The sequence below is a fragment of the Cervus elaphus genome, chromosome 32 (assembly GCF_910594005.1).
Source record: "Cervus elaphus chromosome 32, mCerEla1.1, whole genome shotgun sequence".
In the NCBI taxonomy this organism is placed as follows: domain Eukaryota; kingdom Metazoa; phylum Chordata; class Mammalia; order Artiodactyla; family Cervidae; genus Cervus; species Cervus elaphus.
In genome coordinates this window covers 8,210,599-8,238,431 of record NC_057846.1, presented here as the reverse complement: position 1 = coordinate 8,238,431, position 27,833 = coordinate 8,210,599, and the positions used below count along the sequence as shown (strand labels likewise).

At 46.3% G+C, this 27,833-nt stretch overlaps 1 protein-coding gene across 1 annotated transcript in view; it reads left to right on the top strand.

Annotated features, from left to right (window-relative positions):
- LOC122687730 (opioid-binding protein/cell adhesion molecule-like) overlaps positions 1-11,909 on the top strand; it is a gene marked incomplete at its 5' end in the record, with an annotated part of 98,826 nt that extends 86,917 nt beyond the window's left edge. Inside the window, one exon of the mRNA XM_043893365.1 lies at positions 11,809-11,909. Within this exon, the coding sequence (XP_043749300.1) occupies positions 11,809-11,909 (101 nt within the window). The remainder of the gene's footprint in view (positions 1-11,808) is intronic.
- Positions 11,910-27,833: the final 15,924 nt, after the last annotated feature.

The window sequence follows — 27,833 nt, the reverse complement described above, 5'->3', positions numbered from 1 at the left end:
AGCTTCATACCCCAGGGCATCCAGCCACATGAAGCCCAGGTCAGCAGTTAGCCTGTTTGAACATTTTCCATTTCCATCTCCCATCTTCTATGTAATCTGAACACATTCTTTTAGAGGACCATTTGAGCATTTACACACCATCTGCTCACACCCCCCCAAACCAACACACAGACATGCCACATCCCCAGGCGTGCATTGGTGTCTGCCCTCAAGGACTGTGAGCTGGGTTTGTGGGGACTCTGGGCCCTGAAGTGATGTGTGAATCCATCACAACACACACTCATAACAGACCTCTCACACAAACATCTTTCATATAGTTTCTGCCTACACCTACAGAATACAGGAAAGTGAGATGAAAGCAATCTCAAACGAAGGCAGAAGACACAGGCTATGGAGGCAGTGGGCTGAGACAGGAAGTGCTTAGAAAAAAGGAGAGACAACCCAGGTCGGTGGGTGATGCTCAGAGGTGAATCAGTGGCCGGTGTTGATGTGGGGTGTTTCCCTCAGTCATCACCAGTTGCTGCTCCTCCGGAGGCCACACAGATGGGACAGGTGACCAGCAGCATGCCAGCTCAAAGCAGCATTTCAGATTGTCCACTTTGCTCAGCCCCAGGGCCACTGTCAGGACTAGAGGGACAGCAGAAGGTAAAGAACAGATCAACACGGAGATGGAAGGGGAAACTGGGTACCAGGTCTGACTCTGGCACACACCATGATGCCCTCTGCTCCATGGTTGCCTGTAAAATGTAAGAACAGGAACACACACACACACACACACACACACACACACACACACACACCCCAGGCTTCCTTCTTGCTTTCTAAGTCCCTATTCTGAAAAAAAAAATCAAAAGGAAACTAGGGTCAGAAGCAGATCTCCAAAGCCTGACGTCCATAACCTTGGGGATGGTAGCAGCTGTTCTGATTATTGAAAGCAACTTGCTGGAAGTATCTGTAAGCTTCTTGGAGTGGATGAGGCCTGCAAAGGCCACTCAGCCCTGACATCCTAGAGCCTTGCCAGGACCGCATGCAGCCGGGGTGGCTGAGCTTGGTGTGCTGAGCACACCTCTGCCCCTCGAGGAAGTCACTCACTTTCTCTGCACTTGCCAGCCCATTCTGCCTCTGCTGGGTCTTGGGCAAGAACCACCCCCCTCCCTGTCCTTAGGGTGCAAGGAGGGAAGATCTGAACTTGATTACATCCGGCACTGCAGAGACTGTGAGGCATGCAATGAGCCGTGTGAATGTCTGGATTGGAACTGGCGGGGGAGAGGGACAGGGAAGCAAACAAAGCCGGGAAGGAGGGGACGGTGCAGAGAGGAGAGCAGATTCATCTGTGAAATTGCAGCGACACCAACGAGGGGCTCTGAGTTAAGTACCAGGACTAGGGACCACTCCTCAGAATCTTGTCCTTGCGTAGGAGAATGGCAAAGTATTCCAGTGAAGGCAGCATCTGGGCTCAGGCGTTTTTTCCCTCAGGCAAAGTCTCAGTCCCTCGGAGCAGCCTGGAAGACAGTCTACCTCCCCTGACCCCGGAAGCCATGAGGGCAGAATCTCTGTTTTCTTTTGCTAATGGCATTCCTCCAGAATAAACATACATGTCAGGCTGGCTCTTCAGACTGGATTTTCTTCAACTAGAGGCAGCCAGACAGCTCTTCTGTGCTCTGGCCGGCCTCACCTAGGGCAGCCTCCGGAAAGCTGGCCACAGCCTGCCCCCCACCCCCTCCTCCATAAAGGCCCCCAACATCCTCACCTTCCCCAGGTGGCTCCAGGTGCAACCTGAGGGCTGGGCAGAGGGGTCGAGGATCCGGCATCTCCTCTCCCTTCACCTCCAGTCCGGACAGTCAGCCCTCAGCCTCACAGCCCATTCCCCCCAAACACCCAGACTCCCCTTGGCCCCAGACGTCCTGGCCCCAGCCCCCCGCTTCCATCTTCTATGATGCACGCACGTGGCTCTCTTCCTCCCTCTCCGTCTCAGCCTGCATCTAGCCCCTCCACCGTCTGCCCAGGGGTGTCATCACAGCAAGAGGGGTAGGGTATTCTGTGTCCTCGGGCGTCTTTGAAGGGAACCCTATCTTAGCCCTCAGACCTCGCTTCGGGTGCTTCAGAAATGCTGTTCCGTGGGCCTGGTCCCAGAGTCATTGAATGAAAGTCTCCAAGGAGCCCTGAGGATGTGCTCCGTGGGCAGGTCTACCTGGGAGCCCGGGGCCCCCGGGAGCCGGCTGGTCTCTGGGCAGCTGTCTGGGAGCTTCCCGTCTGTGTCCCTAACTCTCTCCTCAGTTCTGAGTCAGAGGCCGCTCTGCTGCCTGAAAGTTCCATCAGGGCAAGCTCCATCTTTCTCTCTCTGGCACCTCCTCCTCTGCCCTGCAAATGTACACCTTATCTTCACACCCAGCCCTCACTCCAATCTCTGAGGTCATTCTGACTTTTCCCTCCCGCCACCGCTCACGCCTGTCAGCTCACAGGTCTGAGAAAGCAGGCCCCAGCCACACCCCTCCCACTGCCTCTGCCCGCCCCCTTCACTCACCCCAGAGCAGGTGCCATGTCTAGTCGTGAGCTTCTCTTACGGTGTGTGGGTCCCTTTGTCCTTGGTAATCTCTGCAATCTGCCACTTTGGGACCCCAGTGACCCTTCCCAAACTCAGAGTCAACCTGTTCACCCCCTGCTGAAACCTGCCTCCCAGAAAAGCCTGAGATCAACCTCCATCGTGTCCCCACGTTCCCCGTGGCCTTCTCTGCACCCACCACGCTAGACAACCCCCTCCGTTGCCTGGGACCCTGGATCCCACTGCACATTCCAGCTTCTGTCCATCAGCAAATGCTTGCTTAGAGCCTAGTATGCGCCAGGAATTAGATTCAGATTGAGGCATGGAGGGGAATACTGTTCCCAACCTTGTACAAGCAAGTAACCAGGCGTTTACAATAGAATATAGAACACAAGTGCTACCTCAGCAGAATAAAGAAGCTACTGGCTAGTAGGTGTTGGCCAGACGTGGCTTTAGACAGCTCAGAACCCTCTGAGGAAGCTATGTCTGGAGCTCAGAGGATCTGAGCCATGTGACTGAATTCCTTCCTGCCTCAGATAGAAAGTGGAAGGACGCCCTAACATTAGGTTCTGTACCCAAGTGTGTCTGGCCTTAATCCTGTGCTTGTTTCTAACCCATAGTACCCAGTCTCTTCCAGTGTGTTGTAGGGTCACAGAAGGAAGCATTTGACTCTTCTATGCCTAAGTTACACTTACCTTTGAAGTGTCTCCTTAATGGTACCCCATCTACCAAGCATTTCTGAGTCCCACTGAAGAATCATTCACCCATCGTTTAGATTTTCCTGATAGTTTACCTTTAGGCTTGTATTTGTTGCTACACTGAAGGATATAGCCCTGAACCTTGTAATAGTTATTGTCCAGTAATTTATTAATCCTGAGTGGATTAATAAATATATCTTCCAGTCAACAGTGAGTCCATAACAGCCTCCATAAAGGGTGAAAATCTTCACTATCCAAAGGGAGGACAAATACTCTAATGGTCTTGTAGTTTCCCCCCACCACCCACCAAGGAAGCCAAATCGACATATTGTTCTCACACTACCCCTTGCATTCCAGCCCCCCCAATATGTCCCAGTTCTAATTTGAAAATAAGGGTCCCCTCCAACCGGGTCTTCCTTGTAAGGGAGACAATGTAAGGGAATGTAAGGCAATGTAAGGAAGACATCCTGACCAACTGTTGAAGAAGGTGCTCATCAAGTGGTTTCTTCTTGCAGAGACATCCGAAGCTGCACATGCTTGTCCATTTCCTGCTGATAACATGTATGATTTTTATTTTCCAAATCCACTATTTAAATCCAGGTGGGAGGGAATGAGTCAGAGAGAAATGTTAATGCTTCTGGCTGGTGGCAGCAGCAGCAGCATTTGTATTTTCCCCAACCTGCAAAATGTTAACATATTAGGGGAAAAATATGCAGACATTTCACATTTCATTCCTGATGAGGCTCCTTGTCACTCCCTCGCACCCTGCTCCCCTCTGAATCACTGACATCTGGCCGTTAGCCCGAGCATTTAGGCTTTAACACAGAGTGCCTGGCTATGCTGATGTCAGCATACGCTGGAGCTTCTGGTTCGGCATAGACCAGAGCCTCGCCTCTTTCAGGGCTGTGATGAGCTGATGGGTCTGAATCAACTTCTGCTACGAACTTCCTAGGCCGTGGGCTTTGTGGGAGCGGCTGCTGTCTTGGCCTCTTTATCCCCATGCCTTCCCAGAGCCGTGAAGCCTGGTTCATCTTCCCTGCAGAACAACACCAGGCCCTGTTTCTGCTGTAATTACAGACAATGGAGGAACAGCATCCTTTGATAGCAAGTTATGCGCCTTCATCAGCCAGCCCTTCTGAAAAGAGGTTTACGTTTCCCCAACAAGAGTAACACACTCATTGTCTAATTAGATTTCCTCGCTCCTCCTTTAATCACCAAGAACATCATTATCTTTTTGGTTCCTCATTAGGAAGGTCACATAGTTCACACTCATAAAACTCATCTAAATTTCAGAACAAAAGTGTATCTTCTTAGATTTCAGATGCTTCCTTGATCTCACTGTGCTATTACCAAGTTTAACTTGCCTGTGTTTTTTTTTCTTCTTCTTTTTTTCCCCTTAATGTGATGACCATACTACCACCTGCTATTTTAACAGTATTACAGCTGCAGCTTGCTATCGAATTTCCTGCTGAAGAACTTCTCCCGGTTTCCATTGCAATCGCAGGAAGAAAAAGGGGGTCGTTTCAATACCTTTCTCGCTTGTAATGGACCCTCCAGTTTTTCTTTTTATTTTTAAATTATGAAAGTGTGATAACACATTTACAGGAGACCTGGAGAATACAGAACAAAGTATACATAGTTCCACTATATACTACAGTTTTTTAAGTAAATAAGGTTTTTAGTTGGAGTTTCAATATCAAACTCTTGAGAATTCATTAATGAATACACAGGGAATTAGAAGGATATAGTAGACCTGAAAAGCACTGTGAAACACTTCAACATAATTAAGATTTATATAATTTTCACATAACAGTAGGATATAAATTCTATTCAAGTTCCCATAGACTATAAACTAGGAGACACTGGAACATATCCAGGGACATAAAACAAGGGGCAAAAATTTCATGGTCTAAAGGTATTGAAATCATACAGAGTCTGTTCTCTTATCACTGTGCAATTATGCTAGAAATCAATATCAAAAGACATTTTAAAATAACCCACGTATTTTCAAGAGAAATGTGGCGTTTACCAAGAGAGATCTTTGACCTAGCCATTGAAAGCCTCAATAAAGTTAGAAGGCTGAAAAAACAAAGAGGATGATTGCAGAGAAGAAAGCATCTAAATGAAAAATTAATATCAAAATGAGAAATTAATGTCAAAGATACTTAAAAAAAACCATGTATCTGGACCCTTCCATTTTTAAGCTTCAAAATCTTTTGCAGGGCAGGATCTCATCCATAAGCTTATGTAGTTTGCTGGGAGCTTTGTGCTGAGTTTGGGTGCTTTGATTTCTAACCCCTGTTTCTCCAGAGTGTGATCAGCCTGCCCTTGAAGTCAGCCACTCTTGTTTTCCAGCAAACTGGGTTTGCAGGTTAATTCTATGCTAAGTCCTTGACCAAATTTGCTTTTTAAAAATCTATACGGTATAGTATATTTAATTCAACAAAGTAGGTAGCCTCTCCAAGTGGACTTAATTTTGTTCATCTGTTTGTTTGCTGCTTTCTTTATTTACTCGTCTTACCACTTCTGGGCCTCACACATGGCCATAAAAACCTTACCTCCAATGCTGACAACACAGACAGAATGATTGACCTTTCTGATGTTTATCATTTCTGGAATTTATCTCTTGATCATTTCTGTCTCTTTCTCTCTTCTGTATGCCCAGGATTAGCTCATTTTGGTCTGCATATGTCCCCAAGGTATTTAGTTGTCATGTATGTCATTCATGGTTGATTTTGTGGCTTTGTGTCTTTGTCTGGGCTTTTATTTTCAAAGGTACTCAACAACAGGAATGAAGGAAGCAATACATTTTTAGCGATAAGGAGGGTGAAATGAGGGGAAAGGGCATAGTAACATGTTCTCACTTTTAGTTTATCCCTGAAAAAAAAAATGTAATGAAGTCTGATGTTTATAAGAGTCATTCTGTTGGACCGAGTCATTATTAAGGGTAAATTAAGAGTTCTCGAATGTGGGGATTTCCCAGATAAAGAGATGGGCTTCTAATTATACCTCCTGAGGGTAACTGGCCTTCCCCGAGAAGCCTTAACCTGTGGTTGAAGCCACCTTTGGTCTTGTGAGGAGAGACCAGTCACTTGCTTGCTAAGCCAGAGTCACGTTTGCTTGGCAACTATCTTTGAGAATCCAGTGTACACAGAGTGTCTTTATTTAAAGCATGAGCCCCACCAAAGATGCTCCTAGTTCTGATTAATCCAGTAGTTATTCATCCTTTACTTAGTCTCAGTGATTTTATGTGCCATCTGAACTCATCCTCAGAGCATCCTTGCACAGACAAAAGCACCTCCCCACAGAGTTCATACATGAAAATCACTGCTTCAGAGATGCTAACCATCTCGTCCAAGTCATCATGCTACTTCCTGCTAGAGAACTTGCACGTGGGAGCTCAGTGTGGTGCCCTGTGGTGACCTAAAGTGGGGGAAGTGGGTGTGGGTGGAAGGTCCAGGAGGGAGGGGATGTACGTTTACTTATAGCTGATTTGTTTCATTGTACAGCAGAAATTAACACAGCATTGCAAAGTCATTACATTCCAAAAATTTTTTTTTAATTAAAAAACAAAACTTATCCTGCTAGTAAATAGCAGAGCAAGAATTCAATTTCAGTTCTCCCTGACTCCTAAATTTAGTCCTCTTAGACTTTCCAAAAGGCAAGGCATTCCTGAGATGAAAGGGGGGTTGGGCTGTTTTGTTTCAAAGGGCGTTCTTCTCAGATTCTGTGAAGGATTAAAACATGTTTGTGTTTGTTTATTGGTTTAGGTGAAGACAGAGGACTTCTAGATCCGAATGGAAAATAGGGAGTCTTCCCCGGCAGTTCCACTGCAGGGGGCATGAGTTCAATCTCTGGTCAGGGAACTGAGATCCCACATCACACACACACACACACACACACAAACCACACATCAGCAACAGCCAAAAACTAGAGGGGGCTCGCTGTGTGCAGGCAGAGGCTGTGCCTCTCCTTCTCTTTGGGATGGTAGCTGGCGCATGACAGGAACAGCACACGATTCTTGGGCGAACGGCGTGGCTGCTGAGGACAGCGTGGGGTCTGCTTCTCCTCGGACTTGCCGCAGAACTTGTCTTCGGCCCTCTCTCATCGCCCTGCTCAGCACCCCACACCTCCTAGGTCCTCCCAGCCAGTGACCTCTGTCACCCATCTCGCCACTTCACTCTCACCTCCCAAAACCCAGCTCAGCATCAATGTATTTGGAAAAGATCTACCAAATAAGCTAACATTAGCCTCAACTAAGGGCTTCCCCGGTGCTAAGCGATAAAGAACTGGCCTGCGATGCAGGAGCTTCAGGAGACACAGGTTCAATGCCTGGGTTGGGAAGATCCCCTGGAGGAGGAAATGGCAACCCACTCCAGTATTCATGCCTGGAGTGTAACCCTGGTGGGCTACAGTTCATGGGGTCACAGAGTCAGACACGATTAAAACAACTTAGCATGCACAGCCACAGCTAGGCAATGGAAGGTAGGGGGTGTGGACCCATGAGAGCAGTCCTTCCCATGATCTTGTGTCTACTTTCTACCAGATGCCACCCTGACCCCTCCATTTCTTTATCTGAAAACTGCATTATGAGCCCTGTTTTCAAGGAGAAACTGAAAGTATTTTGAGATCACAGAGCTGGCAAGCCACAGAGTCAGGATTTAAACTCAAGTTGGTCCGAAGCCAAGTCCCAACCATTAGTTGCACTTTTCTAGGGACCAGTGACTTTGACCCCAAAAGGTTTAGGGCTGCGGGGACAAAGCAGTGAGGCCAAGGTGGGGCAGAGGCGTAGAAGTAATCAAGGCAGACAACGCCAATTTGCTGAACAGCACCCATCCACCACTGCTTCTGTATTAAAGCACAGAGAAGCATTTACCATTAGGTCAGTGACCTTCAGATACAGAAAACCTGCAGGAGAAAGAGAGGGTGGGCCAAATGGAGGGTAGCTATGTAAAATAGATAGCTAATGGGAAGTTGCTGAAGAGCAGAGGGAGCCCCGCCCAGTACTCTGTGATGACCTAAACGCGTGGGACAGTGGGTAAACGGAGGCTCGGGAGGTAGGGGATAGATGCTTACTCATGTCTCATTCACGTTTTTGTACAGCAGAAACCAACACCGTATGATAAAGTAATTATCCTCCAATTTTGAAAGAGAAAACCTATGGGAGATACCCAGCCCAAATTCTCCCCACCGCCTCATTTCCAATAGAATCAGGGTTACTGTGAAGCTGCACTAATGAATCCATTCGCTGCTAAAGGCCTCCGTCTTACATTCCGCCAGCCTGCAATGTGGTGCACACACGTGAGCTCTTCTCTGCTTTGAACAAAGCCCAGGAGGTTTTCCTTTGGCCCCCCACTGCACTGGCATTTGTCCCAACTGCCAGATCTCAGATGTGTCCAGGATCCATAGCAAGAAAGCAAGGCTAGTTTAATCTCTGTCCTAGTGGGTTTGGTGAACTCCCTGGCCAGAGCAGCTTGGCCCTTTCTCATACACTGATGGGCCGTAGACACTTCAACAGGAAATTGCCATGTTGTCTGATGCTTAGAGCAGGGCTTATCACACCCACTAAAGAATAAAACTTCCTGCAGCAGCATAGAGAATGAGGCCAAAATAGGGAACGTTAGAGTCTAGGAGTATTTGATGCCCTCTTACTCTCTCAGGAGATGGCATGCTGGCATGCAGAAAGCTGCATGGTGCTGGTCTCGTACCTACTGGAGAAGACCTTCTGGCTGTCCGCCCCCCCCGCCACAGCCGTCCCTTCTAGAACCAGATACAGAGTGTCTAGCCATTCTGTAACTCCAGATGCTAAGGGAGAAGAGCTCAGAGGTCACCCATCCCAGTCTCCTTTCACTCTGCTTGTGGAAGGACCATGGCCACAGAGGGGCTGTCCCTCAGCAAGGAATCTCTCTCATAGGCTTTCTATATGCTAAAACCACTCACCTGGTTATGCAAATATTTCTCTGTGCTTTAATACAGAAGTGGTGGGTTGCAGTTATTTAGTGAATTGGTGTGGTCCCATGGTTACTTCTGGAGGAAGGCATGGCAACCCACCCCAGTATTCTTGCCTGGAGAATCCCATGGACAGGCAGAGCCTGGCAGTCTACAGCTCATAGAGTTTCAAAGAGTGGGACACAGCTGAAGTGACTTAGCACACACGCACGCATCCTAGTTTCTGGAGAAACTGAGTCGATTCAGAGGCCATTGTGGCGTGATGCCGCAGTCTCTGAAAAACATGCACAAAAGACCATTTTTCACAGAGAAGAGGTGGAGTTGTGGTCATCAAGGGCACCAGCCTTGTAGACAGAGTGGCTCAGTTCTAGTCCAGCTCTGGGTGTATTATCTTGTGTGGCCATAGGCAGGGCGCTTAACTACGCAGCTCATCAGTTCCCCATCCATAACGTGGGCATACCATAGGGTTTCCTGAAGATAAAACGGGTTAATAGAGGTTCTGCATTTAGAGTCACAACTTGGCACACAGAGAGCACCATATATTATTAATATGCCTTATGGCCATACCCCCAAGCGGGCTGAGCAGGCGTGGTGCCTGCTGGGGTCCTGCTCCTTGGAGAACTCAGCTGGCGTGAACAGTGGCTGCACCCTGCCTGCCTGATCAGCATGAACACCTTACTGCCATTGCCACCTGCTATCGTGATGACTCCTTCTCATTTACCTACAGTTTAATGCACTGGCTTCATTAATACATCTCCTCTCCTGTTTATTTTATCTACATCCAACCTTACGCTGGTAATGTGACATTCCCCCAAAATGCTAAGCCCGCTGGTGGAACTTGGAATAAAGTGATTCCTATAGTAAAGACCCCTGTCTATCTAGCATGGAGCCCACTCAGCAGTTTCTTAAGTTGACATCAGTGTGTAATAAATTAGCAAAACACATGCACACATATATATATAAAACTAGTTAATACACATCATATATAGACTTTATATTTTAAATATTCTTTAAAGAATCATATGGTTCTGCATCATCCATTTCCTTTTAAACTCTCTTGAAAATCTCAGTCGCTCATCTTTTGCAGAAGACAATATAGAGAATTACCTTGGGCTTCAAACTGGGCCTTTTCCAACTTAGTGCATTCTCTAGGCTGGTACGATTCCTTAGGATATATGCCTTGGCTAATGGGGACCCCAGAGTCAGGCCACTTTCTATAAATGTTCATGAAGCCGTTATGGGGACCACAGCAATGGGCTAAGGCCTGGACTCTGCCCTTTTCTGTGAATACTCTATAACCAAAGTACAGAACACTATGAGCAGGACTCTCAAGCTCTCAAGTAAATATGAATTCTTAGTAGATAAGAGAATCGTGTTATGCACTGGAGAAATAGAAGGCATCCTGCTGAGAACCCTGGGGTGGGAACAAATGGAAGCTGGTTGCTGAAGTGAGAGACCCATATGTCCCCTGGCTAAAGGTCAGCATCAACGAGGCCTGGATCCAAGCCATGATACTGACCAGGAAGCTGCGGGGCCTGGGTGCTGTCAGAGGAAACCCGGCTCCACCGGCCCTTTCGTCGGGAGTGCCGTTCTTTGCCAAGGAGCCACGTTACCACTAAAGGTGGCCGTGATGCTCTGCCTGTCTTCCCTGCTCCTGCCCTTTGTCGCTGGCCCTACAGGGTTGCCTTTTGAGGACTTTTACTCCTTTGAGTAAGACGTAGCTTCGCTTACCCTGGAATCCTCTCTGTTCGCTGGTCACGGCTCTTGCTGATGACCCTAGATTCTTATGCTGCCCAGCAAAGGTGATGGACAGGTGTGGGGGCAGGGCTGGACACTTATCCTTCCACCCTGGGTCCTCAGGACAGGCGAGGACAACCCCCATGCACACAGTCTGTCTTCTGGAGGAGGATGTAGATAATCGTGCTCTCATCTCGTGTGGAATGTGAGGGATTCAGGAGGGCTATGTCAAAGCGCCAGAGAGAGAGGGAAGAGGAAAGAAGGATGCTCGAGGGAAAGCCCGCCAGGCAGAGGACAGTGGCCGCTAGGTCTGAGCAGGCGGGGTCCTCTCGGTCCCCTCTGGTCATGCGGGCTCGACTGCTGGCTTAAACCCCACCATAGTGTCTAAAATGATGCGGTGTAGTTATTCATCTTCCCCAGTTCTCCACAACATCCCAGTCACGCCAAACGAAGAGTCGGCCACGGCAACACCCAGACTCCTGGGTCTCATGAAAGCCTCCATCCCCCTCCTGCCTCCTCCCGCCTCTCCCCTCCATCCTGACTCTCCTCTCCCCATTCCTCGGCTTCCCCTCCCACCCCTGTCTGTCCTGCACACCACCTCCAAGGTCCTGCTCTGTCCTGTCAGCCCGCAAGTCTACCCCTGCTTTCCCTCTGCCTCTGTGAGTGTTTTAACCCCGGTCTCTGAGAGCAGGCTGCAGGGTCCAGGTGTCCCAGTGAGGAGCCCCTTTGAGTCTCTCCATTTATGGGGACGTGGAAGGGTCAGGGGTCAGGTGGAGGCTGTTCAGAGAGAAGCATGTCTGTGCAGTGCTTGGAGGGGCTGAGGAAGCTGCCCTCTGGGTGTGTGCTAACGCAAACGAGCCTGTCTCTCTTTCCCCTACACAGGGCCTGGAGCCGTCATTGATGGTGTGAACTCGGCCTCTAGAGCGCTCGCTTGCCTCTGGCTATCAGGGACCCTCTTTGCCCACTTCTTCATCAAGTTTTGATAAGAAAGCATAGGTCTTCTGAGCAACGCCTGCTTCTCCATATCACAGACTTCACCTGCACTGCGGAGGGCCAAACAGTTTGGGCTTCTTTTTGTTTCTGTTCCTTTTCTCAGTTTTTGGGTTTTTTTTTTTTTTTTTTTTTTGGATTCTTTTCTTTGTTGATTTGATTTTTCTTTCTAGTTTGAACGAGTGGGGTTTGGGGGAGGGGTGGGCAGGGTTCTACCACATGTAGGATAATCACTCATAGGTGGTGTGTCCAAAAATGGAACCCGTTCTCCACCCTTCCACTCCCCTCCCTCTGCTCCCTCTGGCATCGTCACCACCAACCAACCACCCTCCACACCAAACCATAAGTTCCATTTGGGCAAAGAAACGTGCCTCATGATAAGCACCCTGAAGACACAACTTGACTTATAATGTAGTGCGCAGCAAGAATTATATCCAAGTGTCCTATTACTTGTGTCTTTAAAGCTGTGGACCATTTTCCTGACTATGATGTACAGATCCCTCTCTCCATGTTTATTATGATCTAATTACATGAGGGTTCACATCCTTTCTTTCTGGGAAGTTCTCTTTCTCTTCCTCTCTCTCTCTCTCTCTCTGTCTCTCTGTCTCTGTCTCTGTCTGTCTCTCTATATATATATGAAACATTGCCATCTTTTCTAGCCATTCTGCCCTATTTGCTTTCTCTACCAGCTATAAGGATTCGAAGTTTGGGGGTAGGCATACAACCCAAACCTGAACATTGAGAAGTCATGTAACCGAAAATGGGGGGAAGAATCTTGAGGAGAGTATTTCTCTCTGAAAAATACTATCCAGTTTTTAAAAAGTGATCCAGAGGTGGCTGATTATTTAGGTTTTATCAAGCTCACTATCAAAGTAATACACTGTTTCCCATCTACTCAACCATCTGATTGATCACTCCATCCAATTATCTCCCCACCCATTTTCCTCTCTGGCAATCCACTTCCTTTATATATCAATCTATCAGTGTAATTATCCAACACATCTTTCTATTTCATTCCCCACTACTCACTATCAATCCATCACTGTATTCATCTCTAGTCATAGTGTGTCTGTTCCACTGGATTCATGTCTCCTCTACCTTCTGCAGACATTGGCATCTTCAGAATTAACCATCAGCTTCTCATGTGAAAGCCAATGATCTCATGGGCTGACAACATAGAAAGGCAGTATGTCACGGGCTGTCTGGAATGTGCCCGTCCATCTACCCCAAGTAGGTGCTGGTAACAGCTGGACTGAAGTAGCGAGTGAAAGATCAGTCAGTCACTCTTCCCAGAAGAGATCGTGTTTCCAGAAACAGCTTCTTGGGAAGCAGATCGGCCTTGGCAAAACCTTGATGAGCATTGTGTTTTATCTTTCTCACTTGAAGGACCAAGGTGCCAATCTTCATGCTTCTCTCAGCCTTTCAAGAAAGTGCATGTCAGGAATCTATGAGACTGTCCTTAGCAGAAAGAGAGAGAAAAACACACTTCTGTCTCTTCAACATGAAGACAGCTGTCCATCTGAGTGGGGTGACTTCTGCTGTTGTCCACTTTCTGCTCCAGTTTTGGTTTCATGTGTTTGAAAACTATCCAGTTAAGAGCCGATGGAAGCCAATTACACGGCGGGTGTGTTGACAACTCTGGTATTTGTTTCTGGAAGCTCTTCTGAGCTGAGGGCACTTGAGCAAACTGACTTAATTTCCAAGCTCTTGATTAACACAACACTGCAAACAGACGGGGAGAGTAACAGGCATCTTCCTTGGATACAGGCTGCTTCTCCAGGAACTTTGGGGTATAATGCCCTCAGCTCTCCATGTTCAGATCTTTCCAGAACACAAAGAAGAGCTGACCCTATCCTTCTGCTTTATCTCCCGGGACAAGAAGGACTCAGCCAGTGAGAGTGACTGGGATGCAGAAGAATGGCATCAGAAGCCTGCAGGGCTGTGCCCTTGACCTGCGCTGCAGGGGGTGACCTGCTGAGAAAGAGGAGAGCCAGCAATGACTGGATCAAAGACCCGGGCCCAACGGAATACTCTTTAGCACCACGATCTAAAGCATGAGAAATATTAGCTCCAGAGTTCCCTTCCCGCCATGCTTCGTTGTTCTTCTTCCTCTGAAATGTGGCCTCTTTGTTTCTCTCTGTTATGACACATGAACGTGATGTACGGTGGAGAAACACACTCACGTGTGCACATGCGTACGTGGGTTGACTTGGCATATGAAAAGCTCGGCACTTCCGTAGAGTTAGAGCTGGTGTGAGTGAAATTAATATTATATTTGCCAGCTGTAAACAGACATCTGCATTTCCCAGGGAGCTGCCAGGAGCCAGATTTGCAGAACATGAATGATGTGCCAAAAGCAGTGTGTGGATTCCAAGTTCCAGGGACGATCGTGAGCAGGCATGGAGTCAGAATTAAAGGTCGGACATCAGTGTTTCAGACCTGTCACCGCGGCCAGGGTGGTGTCAGACGCTGAATGAGCGTGTAACGTGTCACATCCAGTGTTCTGCTGATAACACGCTTGCTCCTTAGGAGTAGAAGTTTGGACGCTGTGGGGACCAGACGGTCTTGGAGAACAGGGTGCTTGAAATGGACGAGCTGGGCATGTTCTTTCCTCTGAGACTTGATCAAAAGGAAGGCATCCATCCTTCTTCAGCCAGGAGAATCCCTGAACCTTCCAGACACAAGGAGCCTGGGTTCAGATCCACTAGAGAACTCTGTGCTGCCTCTTACAGCAGATATCAGGAAGCATGTCTGGGAGTTACAGACTCCAGCCCTGTTTCAGAGGGAAAGGGTCCTAGCGTCACTCCTCACCTGTGTGGGATAAAGACAATGAAATAAGCAAGACCCAAGGAGACGGGGCAGTGGAACAGAAAACCCTTCTGCCCAGCAGACACAGTCCAGATTCTGTGTTGTCTGGGTTCCTTTGGTGGGGATGGCTCCACAGGATGGGAGCTGTTACCCAACACCTTGGAGCATATGGAGTAGCAAATGCCTAAAGACAACATCCAGGTCTCTTTACATATGGAGGGCAGATGGATCAGGCCTGCTGGAGAGAGATTTTTTTTCAAGGTGCCAATGGCGGGGTGGGGCTTGGGGTAGAGGAGGAAAAAATTAACTCTTGAGTCTCTGAGAACCTGCTGCTTTTCACGGGTTCTGCACGTGAGATGGAAACCCAGTAAGGCTTATCAAGAAATCAGGTGAGAGGAACTCGGCAATGTATAATAGGTACTCTGAAACCCTGCCTCTCCCCAAAATATGTATTTCCACCAAAGTGAAGCCAGTGCAAGTGCTAGTGTTGAGGTCCTGGCCAAGCTGTTTTTTCAGTAGTTTCATGTCAAGTGCCTGGTACAGTCTTCTGCAAGTTGAAGCAAATGCGTTTAGTTTTCTTTGTTTGTTTGTTTTATCTGCGGGAAAGAGGCCATCCAGGCAAGTGGTGGTTGAAACATGCTTCTGTTTTATGCAGAGAAATTATGCTTAGTTGTGTTCAACTGAACAGAAGGAAAGGTGAGGTTTTGTATCAGAAAGAGGACCGGAGCTCTTTCCTCTGAAACCCATGCCTCAAGGTAGACAATGCATTTCATAGGTTGGACTGTTCGTTCTCAAAACCTGGGTGGGAGGTATACTGTGGGACTTGGGGAAAGTTCAGAGCAAGTTTGAGTTCAAGGATCTGTTCCTGAACTAATCCAGCAACTTGCTCTCCACGTGGAGGGGTCATCGAGCTCCAGTTCTCCTGGGAAAATGCTCGGGAAAAGAGTAGAGAACCTTGAGGTGGGCAGTCCATCTCCAGGCAAGCTCATCAACTGCATAGCCTCAGGAGTGGCTGGAGATTGCTGTTTACCTCCAGTTCCAAGGGAGGGTTTCTCCTCCCTGGTTGAGTATGGATGTCATCATTAGGACGGAGGAGTGGGGTGAGGGATGGGGCCATGTCACCTTTCCCAATTTGACCCTGAGTCCTCACCAGAGAAAATCTGGCTTTGCGATACCTGGAACCAGCCCTCCTTCCCCCCACCAAAAAAACCCCAAACAATTTTAAAAAATGTTATAATCTCTTTGGAATTAGAGGAAGTAGGGGAAGTGGTGTAGAATGTTTCCCATTGGCAATATTCTTTTTTTGTTTGTTTGTTTTTCTCCAAAAATGAGGATCATTCACATTCATTTTGTATGAGCCCTATTCCTAGAAACTTACACCCAATTGCCTCACCTCCTACTTGCCCAAGCTTCTCTTTCTTTTTATTTTAAGACGAGTAAGTTGGAGCAATTTCAGGAAAACTTCACAGGTGTGTAGCTAGGAAGGCAATGTTCTCAGAAAGATACCATGTGATGAGAACTCCTAATGATCACTAACAGCCAACAAATAAAAATGCTGGTCTCATTTCCCTCATTTCTTGAGAGAAGAGAAGTAAATGAAAGAAGGAAGAGATAGATATGCAATTAAAAGATGCGGCGAGAAGATAGAGCTGAACCAAGCAATTTAGCCTTCAGGTGCAGAACACCGGCGGTCCACAGGGCTGTGGAGTGGACTCAATTAGACACAATTGTCTTCAGCCTGCAAGTAGCCAGTGAAACCTAATTTCCCGTGTTTTAAAAGACATTCCATTTTGTTTCTTTCCACGGTGTCCTTTTAAAGCACAGGATTGTTTTTGTTGTTCCATGATGCTGAGTGCGGAAAGAAAGATGATGAACCCTCTGCTCTTTTTGGGGGGGCCACATTCTACGCTATTGGCCAATTTAAAATGATATCAATCATAGCAATGATAAGTAATCCTAGCTGCCTTTGTGTTAGTTAAAGGGAGCATTTTTAATCATTCAGAACCTTTTGTGACATGTAAAGTGCAATTGTGAGGAACGTGTGGGTGTATGAAAATGTATCTGTCAAGTTCAGAGTCCTCTAGATTAAAAAAAAACTTATGACTTATCAATGGTGCCGTCCTAGCTGTGTCAGACGATGGGTGTGCCCGTTCTCACAATTATCCTGAAAACAGATCTGTGTTCAAATGCTTTAAAATTTTATCACATGATACACGAGTATAACTTTGTCAACCTTCTAGAGGTTTTTTTCCTCCCCTTCTATTTTCTTTCTTAACTTTTTCCTTCAAAAATCAATGAAGACTTGATTTCTGTCAATAATTGTATTAAGGGTGAAAATACTACGTGAATTTTGTGCATGTTACATTGTAGTTGTAACCTTTTCTAATTCAGGATGAACACTGAGATGGTTGTGATTGTGCAGTGTATCAATAAAGTTCAAAGTAATTTGTAATTTTTTGGGGGCTGTTTATTAGGACACCGCATTGAGTATCCAGGAATGGGGAAAGCTAAGCAGGGTATGCTTCTCCTGTGTGTGTGTGTGTGTGTGTGTGTGTGTGTGTGTGTGTGTGTGTGTGTGTGTGTGTGTGTGTGAGGCTTTGGGAAGGAGATGCGATCAGAAAACTGGGTACCATCTCTCTCTCTCTCTCTCTCTCTCTCTGTCCCTCTCTTTCATGCATGTATACACCCACATGCACACAGAATACTATAATAAGCAATTTCATGTTACAATTGCATATCTTATATCTATGCCATTTACAAATCATACAAAATGCAAATAATGTAAAATGCAGATGCAGCCTCAAAGTCTAATTTATTGGCTTAGGCTACAATGAAATCAGAAGAGAGGTTTCAGAAAATGAATGACCAGATATCACTCAGTTTGAGCACTCCGTAACAGTTCTTGCAGCTTGAGCCCATTGGACCAAGCACCACTTTGACAAGAGTAAGTATGAGGAAATACGGTGACTGTGATATGCACTTACTCTTTTTTTTAAATTAATTTTTATTGGAGTGTAGTTGCTTTACAGTGTTGTATTAGCTTCTTTGTACAACAAAGAGAATCAGCTATACATATACATATATATGTACTCTGTTTTGGATTTCCTTCAAAACACAGTTATTCTTAAAAGTACGTTGGAGGTACTGTTGGTTTACTGTAGCATCCACAGGGTAACGGATGAGGAAGAGACCTGGAGAGCAAGTTCATTCTTCCAACTGTCTTTCCTAAAACATCTTTCTCTTTCAGTAAATCTCCCACCATCTTCTCACATATCCATCTGCTCTTCCAAAGGAACAGGTATTAACCTCTTTCTTGCAACTTAGCTTCCCACCTGCCATTTCTGTATCAACGAACCCTTCCAAGCTCTGCTGTTGACCAAACGTGTGATCTTGGACTTGATGTTTTGCCTTACACATGTTTATTTCCGAGCTGCACCATCAGTAAATTTACCCATCCCCCGCCCCTCGCCACAGTGTGTTCTATCAAAGTTGCCTGCAAAATTTTGTGTGTCTCTTTCAACCATTGGATTCCTCAAGACGACCCCCACTAAAGCTCAGGCCAGTGGCCGATAAGGATGTGGTCATGCCACGGGAAGTGGCGGAAGATTCTTCTTTTGATTTTATAGACTCTCTGTCAAGCCTGGTCAAGTCTGGATGCTGGAATGATGAGGCTTGTTTTTCATGGCTTTCTGGACAGACAAGGGCTAATCCCTGGCTTTCAAGACTCTGTTCCCCACAGGGGATGGGACACATATAACTTGATGGACTAGATCATGTTCTTTGTAAATTAAACCACCAAGGACTTGGTGGGCACCAAGTGATGGAGAGTTTCCAATTTTCTCAGACTCATTGTAAAATCCTGACTTGTCGAGGAAACAGATTTCCAGTTCTGGCGTCTTAATGCCTTGAGTGCACCCACTCACCCTCTCCTTTTACTTCTTCCTTTTAATCACCCTCTTTCCACCCATGCCTGACCCCCTCCTGCTGCTGCTCATCCCACAACATTTACCCATCCATCTGCTCGCCTGCTGGCACAGACATTTATCGGTCTTTCACATCATCCGCCACTCAGCGCCATCAATCATTGACGTACCAGTTTATTTCTCCATCAGCTAACCACTCACCTATTCATTCACACATTACTTCTCCATTTATCTAACCCTTATTCCCTCTATTCAGTCATGCACCTCCCTAATATGACTGTCCCCCATCTATTTATTTAAACCCTCCAGCCATTCTTCACCTGCCAATCTGGCCAGTAAGCATCCTCCAACTAGCCTTTGGCAGATATACCTATTTACCAACCCACTTCCAGGTAATGGCAATCTTTTCTGTTATCCTTCCTTCTGAGCAGGATGCTTTATCTGCTTCTTAAACATAGCAGCTAAACAATAGGATGCATTGTTATTATCTTCTCCCACAATGCACCCTATTAAAAGCATAAACAAATAAAGAAAGGCTTTAGGACAGCAGGCTCCAAACTTTTTGGCACCAGGGGCCCATTTCATAGAAGAAAATTTTTCCAGGGGTCAGGGTTTGGGTGAGGGGCAGTTGGCGATGGTTTTGGTATGATTCAATTGTATTAGATTTATTGTGCACTTTATTTCTTGAATTATCACATCAGCTCCACCTCAGAGCATCAGACATTAGACCCCAGAGGGCAAGGACCCTTGCTTTAGGATATTTATTAAGGGCACCATATTTCCTTCCATCTGGATGTATGACAGTCAACAGAGGGTGGAGAACCAGGGCTTCAATGGAAACACCCAGAGGAACAGATGTCTATATTAAACTTTCTGACACTATGAAGGCAATCAAGCCATGAAGATAAGAAATGACAAAGGAAGTAGGAGAGACCTCAACCAACAACTGTTCTTCTCTTTGGTTTGCTTTTCTGTTGAATGAGTCACCTACTTTGGTGAAGACCAGGGTGTAGGACTGATTGGCATCAAATTCTATCATCAGTTTTGAAAGCCAGCACCCTCAGGCTACAAATGATGCTCCCTTCTTTTAACATGTTCCCCTGTCCATTAGGAAACCTTTTTTTTTCCCCCTTAAGTGATTTTTTTTCCCCCATGTATTCATTTATTCATTCACGCACTCAATTTGGAGATGAACTCCCTTAAGGAGCTCACATCTAAGATGTGAAAATGGCTGCATACAGAGAAGAAATATGTGGTCAAATTACAACACTTAGGTTGGAGCTATGAGAAGGTGGCCGCAGATGGAGTGAATATCGGGAGATAATTAGGAGGCTTCTTCCCCTGCCCCCACCCCAGGGATGCATACAGCAGATTGAGGCAGAGGATGTGAACAGATATATCATGACACAAATGGGCCACCAGGACCATGGCATAGTCAGTGTTCAAGTATTGACTGGCAGAATGAATAAATACTAACCAACAAATGAGACCATGAAAGACAGTAAAACTGTCAATGTCCAAAGAACGACAGTAGGTACTTTGGGATGAAGCTGACTCAGATCTCCTGGAGAAGGACACATACCATCTCAGTTCAGTTTATTTCGGTTCAGTCTCTGAGTCATGTCTGACTCTTTGTGACCCCATGGACTGCAGCACACCAGGCTTCGCCATGCATCACCAACTCCTGGAGTTTACTCAACTCATCTTCATTGAGTTGGTAATACCATCCAACTATCTCATCCTCTGCTGTCCCTTTCTCCTCCTTCCTTCAAGCTTTCCCAGCATCAGGGTCTTTTCAAATGAGTCAGTTCTTCGCATCAGGTAGTCAAAGTATTGGAGCATCAATCCTTCAGCATCAGTCCTTCCAGTGAATACTCAGGACTGATTTCCTTTAGGATGGACTGGTTGGATCTCCTTGCAGTCTAAGGAACTCTCAAGAATCTTATCCAACACCACAGCTCAAAACCATCAGTTCTTCAGCACTCGGCTTTCTTTATAGTCCATCTCTCACATCCATACGTGACCACTGGAAAAATCATAGGTTTGACTAAATGAATCTTTGTTGGCAAACTAATGTCTCTGCTTTTTAATATGCTGTCTAGGCTGGTCATAGATTTTCTTCCAAGGAGCAAGTGTCTTTTGATTTCATGGCTGCAGTCACCATCTGCAGTGATTTTGGAGCCCCCCAAAATAAAGTCTGTCACTCTTTTCAGTGTTTCCCTATCTATTTGCCATGAAGTGATGGGGCCTGACGCCATGATCTTAGTTTTCTGAATGTTGAGTTTTAAGCCAGTTTTTTCACTCTCCTCTTTCACTTTCATCAAGAGGCTCTTTAGTTCTTCTTTGCTTTCTGCCATAAGTGTGGAGTCATCTGCATATCTGAGGTTATTGATATTTCTCCTGGAAATCTTGATTCCAGCTTGTGCTTCATCCAGCCCAGCATTTCTCATGGTGTACTCTGCATATACGTTAAATAAGCAGAGTAACAATACACAGCCTTGACATACACCTTTCCCAATTTGGAACCAATCTCTTGTGCCATGTCCAGTTCTAACTGTTGCTTCTTGACCTGCATACAGATTTCTCAGGAGGAAGGTCAGGTGGTCTGATATTCCCATCTCTTTAAGAATTTTCCACAGTTTGTTGTGATCCACACAGTCAAAGGCTTTGGCATAGTCAATAAAGCAGAAGTAGATGTTTTTCTGGAATTCTCTTACTTTTTCAATGATCTAACAGATGTTGGCAATTTGATCTCTGGTTCCTCTGCCTTTTCTAAATCCAGCTTGAACATCTGGAAGTTCACAGTTCACGTCCTGTTGAAGCCTGGCTTGGAGAATTTTGAGCATTACTTTGCTAGCATAGTGAGATGAGTGCAATTGTGCAGTAGTTTGAGCATTCTTTGGCATTGCCTTTTTTGGGGATTGGAATGAAACTAACCTTTTCCAGTCCTGTGGCCACTGCTTAGTTTTCCAAATTTGCTGGCATATTGAGTGCAGCACTTTCACCGCATCATCTTTTAGGACTTGAAATAGCTCAACTGGTATTCCATCACTATCTTTGTTCATACTGATGCTTCCTAAAGCCCTCTTGATCTCACATTCTAGGATGTCTGACTCTAGGTGAGTGGTCACACAATCGTGATTATCTGGGTAGTGAAGATCTCTTTTGTACAGTTCTTCTGTGTATTCTTGCCCCCTCTTTTCAACATCTTCTGCTTCTGTTAGGTCCTTACCATTTCTGTCCTTTATTGAACCCATCTTTGCATGAAATGTTCCCTTGGTATCTCTCATTTTCTTGACGAGATCTTGTCTTTCCCATTCTATTATTTTCCTCTATTTCTTTGCATTGATCACTGAGGAAGGCCTTCTTATCTCTCCTTGCTATGCTTTGGAACTCTGCATTCAAATGGATATATCTTTCCTTTTCTCCTTGGCCTTTTGCTTCTCTTCTTTTCTCAGCTCTTTGTAAGGCCTCCTCAGACAACCATTTTGCCTCTTTGCATTTCTTTTTCTTGGGGATGGTCTTGATCATTGCCTCCTGTACAATGTCATGAACCTCCGTCCATAGTTCTTCAGGCACTCTGTCTATCAGATCGAATCCCTTGAATCTATGTCACTTCCATTGTATGATCATAAGGGATTTGATTTAGGTCATACCTGAATGTTCTAGTGGTTTTCCCTACTTTCTTCAATTTAAGTCTGAATTTGGCAATAAGGAGTTCATGATCTGAGCCACAGTCAGCTCCTGGTCTTGTTTTTGCTGGCTGTATAGAGCTTTTCCATCTTTGGCTGCAAAGAACATATCAATCTGATTTTGGTATTGACCATCTGGTGATGTCCATGGGTAGAGTCTCCTCTTGTGTTATTGGAAGAGGGTGTTTGCTATGACCAGTGTGTTCTCTTGGCAAAACTCTTTTAGCCTTTGCTCTGCTTCATTCTTTACTCCAAGTCCAAATTTGTCTATTACTCCAGGTATTTCTTGACTTCCTACTTTTGCATTCCAGTCCCCTATAATGAAAAGGACATCTTTTTTGGCTGTTAGTTCTAGAAGGTCTTGTAGGTCTTCAGAGAACCATTCAACTTCAGCTTCTTCAGCATTACTGGTCGGGGCATAGACTTGGATTACTGTGATATTGAATGATTTGTCTTGGAAACGAACAGAAATCATCCTGTCATTTTTGAGATTGCATCCAAGTACTGCATTTCAGACTCTTTTGTTGACTATGGTGGCTACTCCATTTCTTCTAAGTGATTCTTGCCCACAGTAGTAGATATAATGGTCATCTGAGTTAAATTCACCCATTACAGTCCATTTTAGTTCTCTGATTCCTAAAATGTCAATGCTCACACTTGCCATCTCCTGTTTGACCACTTCCAATTTGCCTTGATTCATGGACCTAACATTCCAGGTTCCTATGCAATATTGCTCTTTGCAGCATCGGACTTTACTTCCATCACCAGTCACAGCCACAACTGGGTGTCGTTTTTGCTTTGGCTCCATCTCTTCATCCTTTCTGGAGTTATTTCTCCATTGATCTCCAGTGGCATATTGGGCACCTACCGACGTGGGGAGCTCAACTTTCAGTGTCCTATCTTTTTGCCTTTTCATACCATTCATGGGGTTCTCAAGGCAAGAATACTGAAGTGGTTTGCCATTCCCTTCTTCAGTCACATACCATGTAGAGAACATCAAATCTGGTTGGAATATAAAAATTTAGGGGAGAGAGGAGTTATGGAGCATCTTTCATTGGATGTCAAATCTCCATAAACCTTTCTGATTAGGGAAAAGGAAGCAGAGACTGAGGAGCAAGGCAAAACTAAGAGGCGAAGGGTGAGCTGCAGAAAGACTACTATTTCTGGGTGGTTTCCTCTAAAAACTGAGTTTCTCCAGATAAGATCTTCCTAAAACTATGGGATTTGGGATGAAGACATGGCTCACTTGCATTTACATGTTTAACTGCATTTCTTATTTCCAAATAAGAATATTTACAGTTTTTACCTGTCTGCTATTTGCTGTAGGCTATAAGTGGCTTCCCTGGTGGCTCAGTCAGTAAAGACTCTGTCTGCAATGCAGGAGACCCAGGTTCAATTGCTGGGTCGGGAAGACCCCCTGGAGAAGGAAATGGCAACCCACTCCAGTATTCTTGCCTGGACAATCCCATGGACAGAGGAGCCTGGTGGGCTACAGTCCATGGGGTCATAAAGAGTCATACACGACTGAGTGACTCATTTCTACCAGGTTTCTTTCACTTATCACGTCCTATGAGACATATTTCCTTCTGTTTAAGTTCTCCAAGTCCTTTATCTTCAGAGACATCAAGTGATACCCATTCAATCTCATCTTCATTAATACAGTGGTAATAATTCCTGCCTCAGAAGACAGACTGTGAGAATTATTAGGTGTGAATGAGAAAGGATATGTAACATGGTACCTGTTATTTATTAGTTGCAAAATAAACATGAGTTTTTTTTTTTTTTTTTCTATCCTTCCCTCAGCTTTCCCTCACTGTCCTCGTGTACCTGATCCTCTATTTAGGGGACCCCCACCTCTGGGATCTAATGCCTGATGGTCTGAGGTGGTGCTGATATGATAATAATAGAGATAATAAACACAATAAATGTACTGTGCTTGAATCATTCTGAAACAATCCCCCACCCTGCACTGCCTGTGGGAAAAAATCTTCCACAAAACTGGTCCCTGGTGTCAAAAAAGTTGAGGGACCACTGCATAAGACAGAATCTCAACTCTGTTTTTTTCTTTCAAAAAACTGGAAAAAATATTTTATGAATTATTTATTTATTGAAGCTTAAAAGGAAGGAAGGCATCTCTGAGTATTGGATAATTCAAGGACAGAAGCTTGGAAAGTGGGAAGAATTTTTGTAGAACCTCCAGGAAAGTTGAAAAAGTAGAGAGGGTAGAAGTTCATTTCAGTCTAATAAGCTTGTATCAACAGCTAATATGTGACAAGTACTGAGGACACAAGTGTGAGGGACGGAGTGACTGTCCAGGAAACCCTGGTCCAGAGGAGGATCTAGAACTACATCGGGACACGGTAGGTAGTGTCAAGGCTACAGGAGCCCAGGGCAAGGGCAGGTAGACAGATCGCAGGGCTCAGGGCTCATTTACAGCAGAGGAGAGGCCTGAGCTGGGTCTTACAGAGGCAAGAGGGCTTAGCTGGGGGAAGGGAGGCAAACAGCTAAGTAATGGGAGATTTTCATCTCTGAGGAGCCTATACAGATGTGAGAAGCATAGCACAGTCAGGAACTTGGAAGTGCAGATTATCCCGAGAGGGGTGAGGGCAGGGGAGGCATGGCAGGAGATTGGGTGGAAGGGGCGAGCAGGGACAAGGTCCTTAAATCTCCAGAAATGTTGAGATGCTTGAACTTGTCCTAAAAGAGGGGACGTGTAGAAGGATTTAATCAGTAGGGTGACTAAACCATGTTTGCAATTTAGGAAGATCACCATGGCAGGAAAGCAGATTAATGGGCAAAAAAGCAACATGTTAGGGTTAAAATCATTCAGGTAAGGAATGATAAGGAGCAATAAGCAAGTTTGGGGTGAGTTTTAGAAGAGAAATCAAAGAAGAAGGACTAGATGCCTGGGGTGATGGAGAATATGAAATACGAGGAATATTCCCGGTCTCTAAGTCAGCCAACTGGGTAGGAGATGGTACAATTCTAAGATCCTCAAAACAGGAGGGTGATGAGGTCTCATGCAATTTTTGATGTATTCATTTTCAAACATCCTTAGAACTTCCAGGTGGAGAGGTTTTAAGCACCATCAGCATCTTCCTGAGTCATCTAATTATATCATCATCATCTACAAGGGACCCTGATTTCCTTCTCTCCTTCCCACTTTCATTCCATAGGAACTCTAGCTCCTTGGATCATCTGCGATTCATTCAGCATCCTCCACTTGCTCTGTATCTTGATTTTGTTAGACAAAGGTGTTGCCTTCATCACTTGCTGTGATGGAAGAGTCAGGAAGTACCAGATGAGTTAAGCAGGAAGAAGGCAAACCGGCACAGCTACCCCCCACCTAGATAGGATCTGGCACTTTTCATGTCTAGTGCAAGGAGACCAACCTCAGTTCAGTGGGTGATGGGGTGGGAGGGATGACCAAGCATCGAGATTCATCCGTTATCTGTGTCAGAGTCAGGCAAGTCCTGTCTATTTCCCACAATGTTCGATGTTAGAGTCAGGCGAGTCCTCTCTGTCTGTTTACCACACTGATGCTCATTTGCTTGTGAGCAAATTTCAGAAAGGTTTGGAAGCTTCCAGACCTCATCAGAGAGCAACTTTCAGAGGCGTACATTCCACTTGAATGACTCTTCTCACTCTGCTCATTTCCCCCCCGCCCCCCACCCCAATGATCCCAGAGACACCCGCCGGGAAGGTGGCATCCCAGCAGGAGGCATTGTGTCCACTGCATCTCCGCACCATGAGTTGTCTAGGGGGCCCTATAGGTGCGTATAAGAACGCAGTGACGTGAGCCTGGGCCCACCTGTGTGTGCTGCTCAGAGGTGAGGGGGTGGAGGCTGCACGCCAGGAAAAACTGAGCTGAAGTCCAGATTCTGCCATAGATGAGTTGTGTGCCTGACAGCAACACCTCTTACAGCCTCAGTTTCCTTGTCTGCAAAGTTGTGTCTGTAATTGTCATGGCACTACTGTGAGATGGACGAGGGCAGACGCCATGGGAGGAACGGGCAAGCTACCAGCTTGGATGCTCTGAGCAGGAAGGTGGCCATGCAGTGAGTCTCTTTCCTTCACCCTCAGCTCTGTCTTGTCCCTTCTCCAACCACCACCCCCGACCACCCCACATGATGGTCTAGAAGTCATCGCAGGAAGAATGGCTCTGCTTAGATATCATATTCTCAGAGCTGTCCTGAGACAGGTCTGAGAAATAGGGTCATGGGAAGTAAAATATGTAGAGCTCCAAGCAAAGCATCCAGCCCCTGAGTGTTAAATGATGCCACTGCCTCCTCCCCTTTCTCCTCTGCTTCCATGCGGTCCTGGGTGGATAAGCAAACCGACTTCAAAAGCACAGAGGAGGTCCCTGGCTCCCCTGGTGCTTGGACCCCACAGGGTGGGAGATGCTTTCTGGGTTGGCTGAGGAGGAAGTCAAGCTGGGTGCTACCCATGGAGCCTGCTTCCTTTTTCACTCTTGGCCTCATTCCCTGCAAGGCGAGCTTGCAAGGACGGTTGCTCTGGTTACAAGACCAAATCACTGCCGTTTCTGTCTCTTCCTCGGTGAAGGTCTCAGGGGAATCAGCTTATTAGAGAAGCAGTTGCTGCGTGATGGAGTCAGCTAGGACAGTAAAGGGACTCCTTGGAGGTCCTCAGATACAAAGGCCCCGGTTCTACTCTTGATGAAGCCAGAGCCTCCATCTCAGGGCTGCCTGGACAACCCTGTCTGCGGCTGCTCCCGTCTCCCATCTTCCACTTCGTGAGGCGGTGCTCCAGTATCAGAGTCAGTCTGCTTGTTTGAACGTGCCCACTTTGATGTCAACCCTTACTGAGTTACAGAGACAGAAGCCCCATTGTCCCTGCCCAACTCTTCTCTGCACTATCTCTGGTCATGGGCAGTCTCATCACTCATCAACCTGCCCCTCTCCTTCTCAAAGTTCTTACCTTAAGAAGCTGGAAATTGCTGAGGAATAGGGTCTGATGTGACGGGGCTGTGCCCGGGGCGAAGAATTCTGTCTTGAGACTATGATACACAGTCTCGGTGACGTGCCGGGAGAAAGAGACACTGTGGCCGGCCCAGTGTGCCTTGCACAACTGTGTTATGACAACTGCAATGTGTGTGCAGGGAGGAGTCAGGCAGGATGGAGGGAGATGAGCAAGGGCCCTGGGGAGATAACACTTAACGTTTATTGAACTCACGCGTGGAGCTAGCAGAGCTAGGAGCTCTCCCACGCCTAATTCATATAGTGTTCAAACCACCTCAAGCACGAGGCGCTATCACCCTGGAGACCAGACATCAGTGTTAGAGATCTCCACGGGGCTAAAAGTCGGCAGGGTTGGAACCTCTTCCACCCTGGGTCCCTCTGGCTCCACACCCCATGCTCTTCCTGGTTCAGGGTCCACGGTCCCCTGTTCTCAGGGCTCTGTTGACCGAACCAAGATCAATCACTTATGTCTGTGGACATCCACTTTCTCTGTGAGCTTCTAGAAGGGAAGGTGG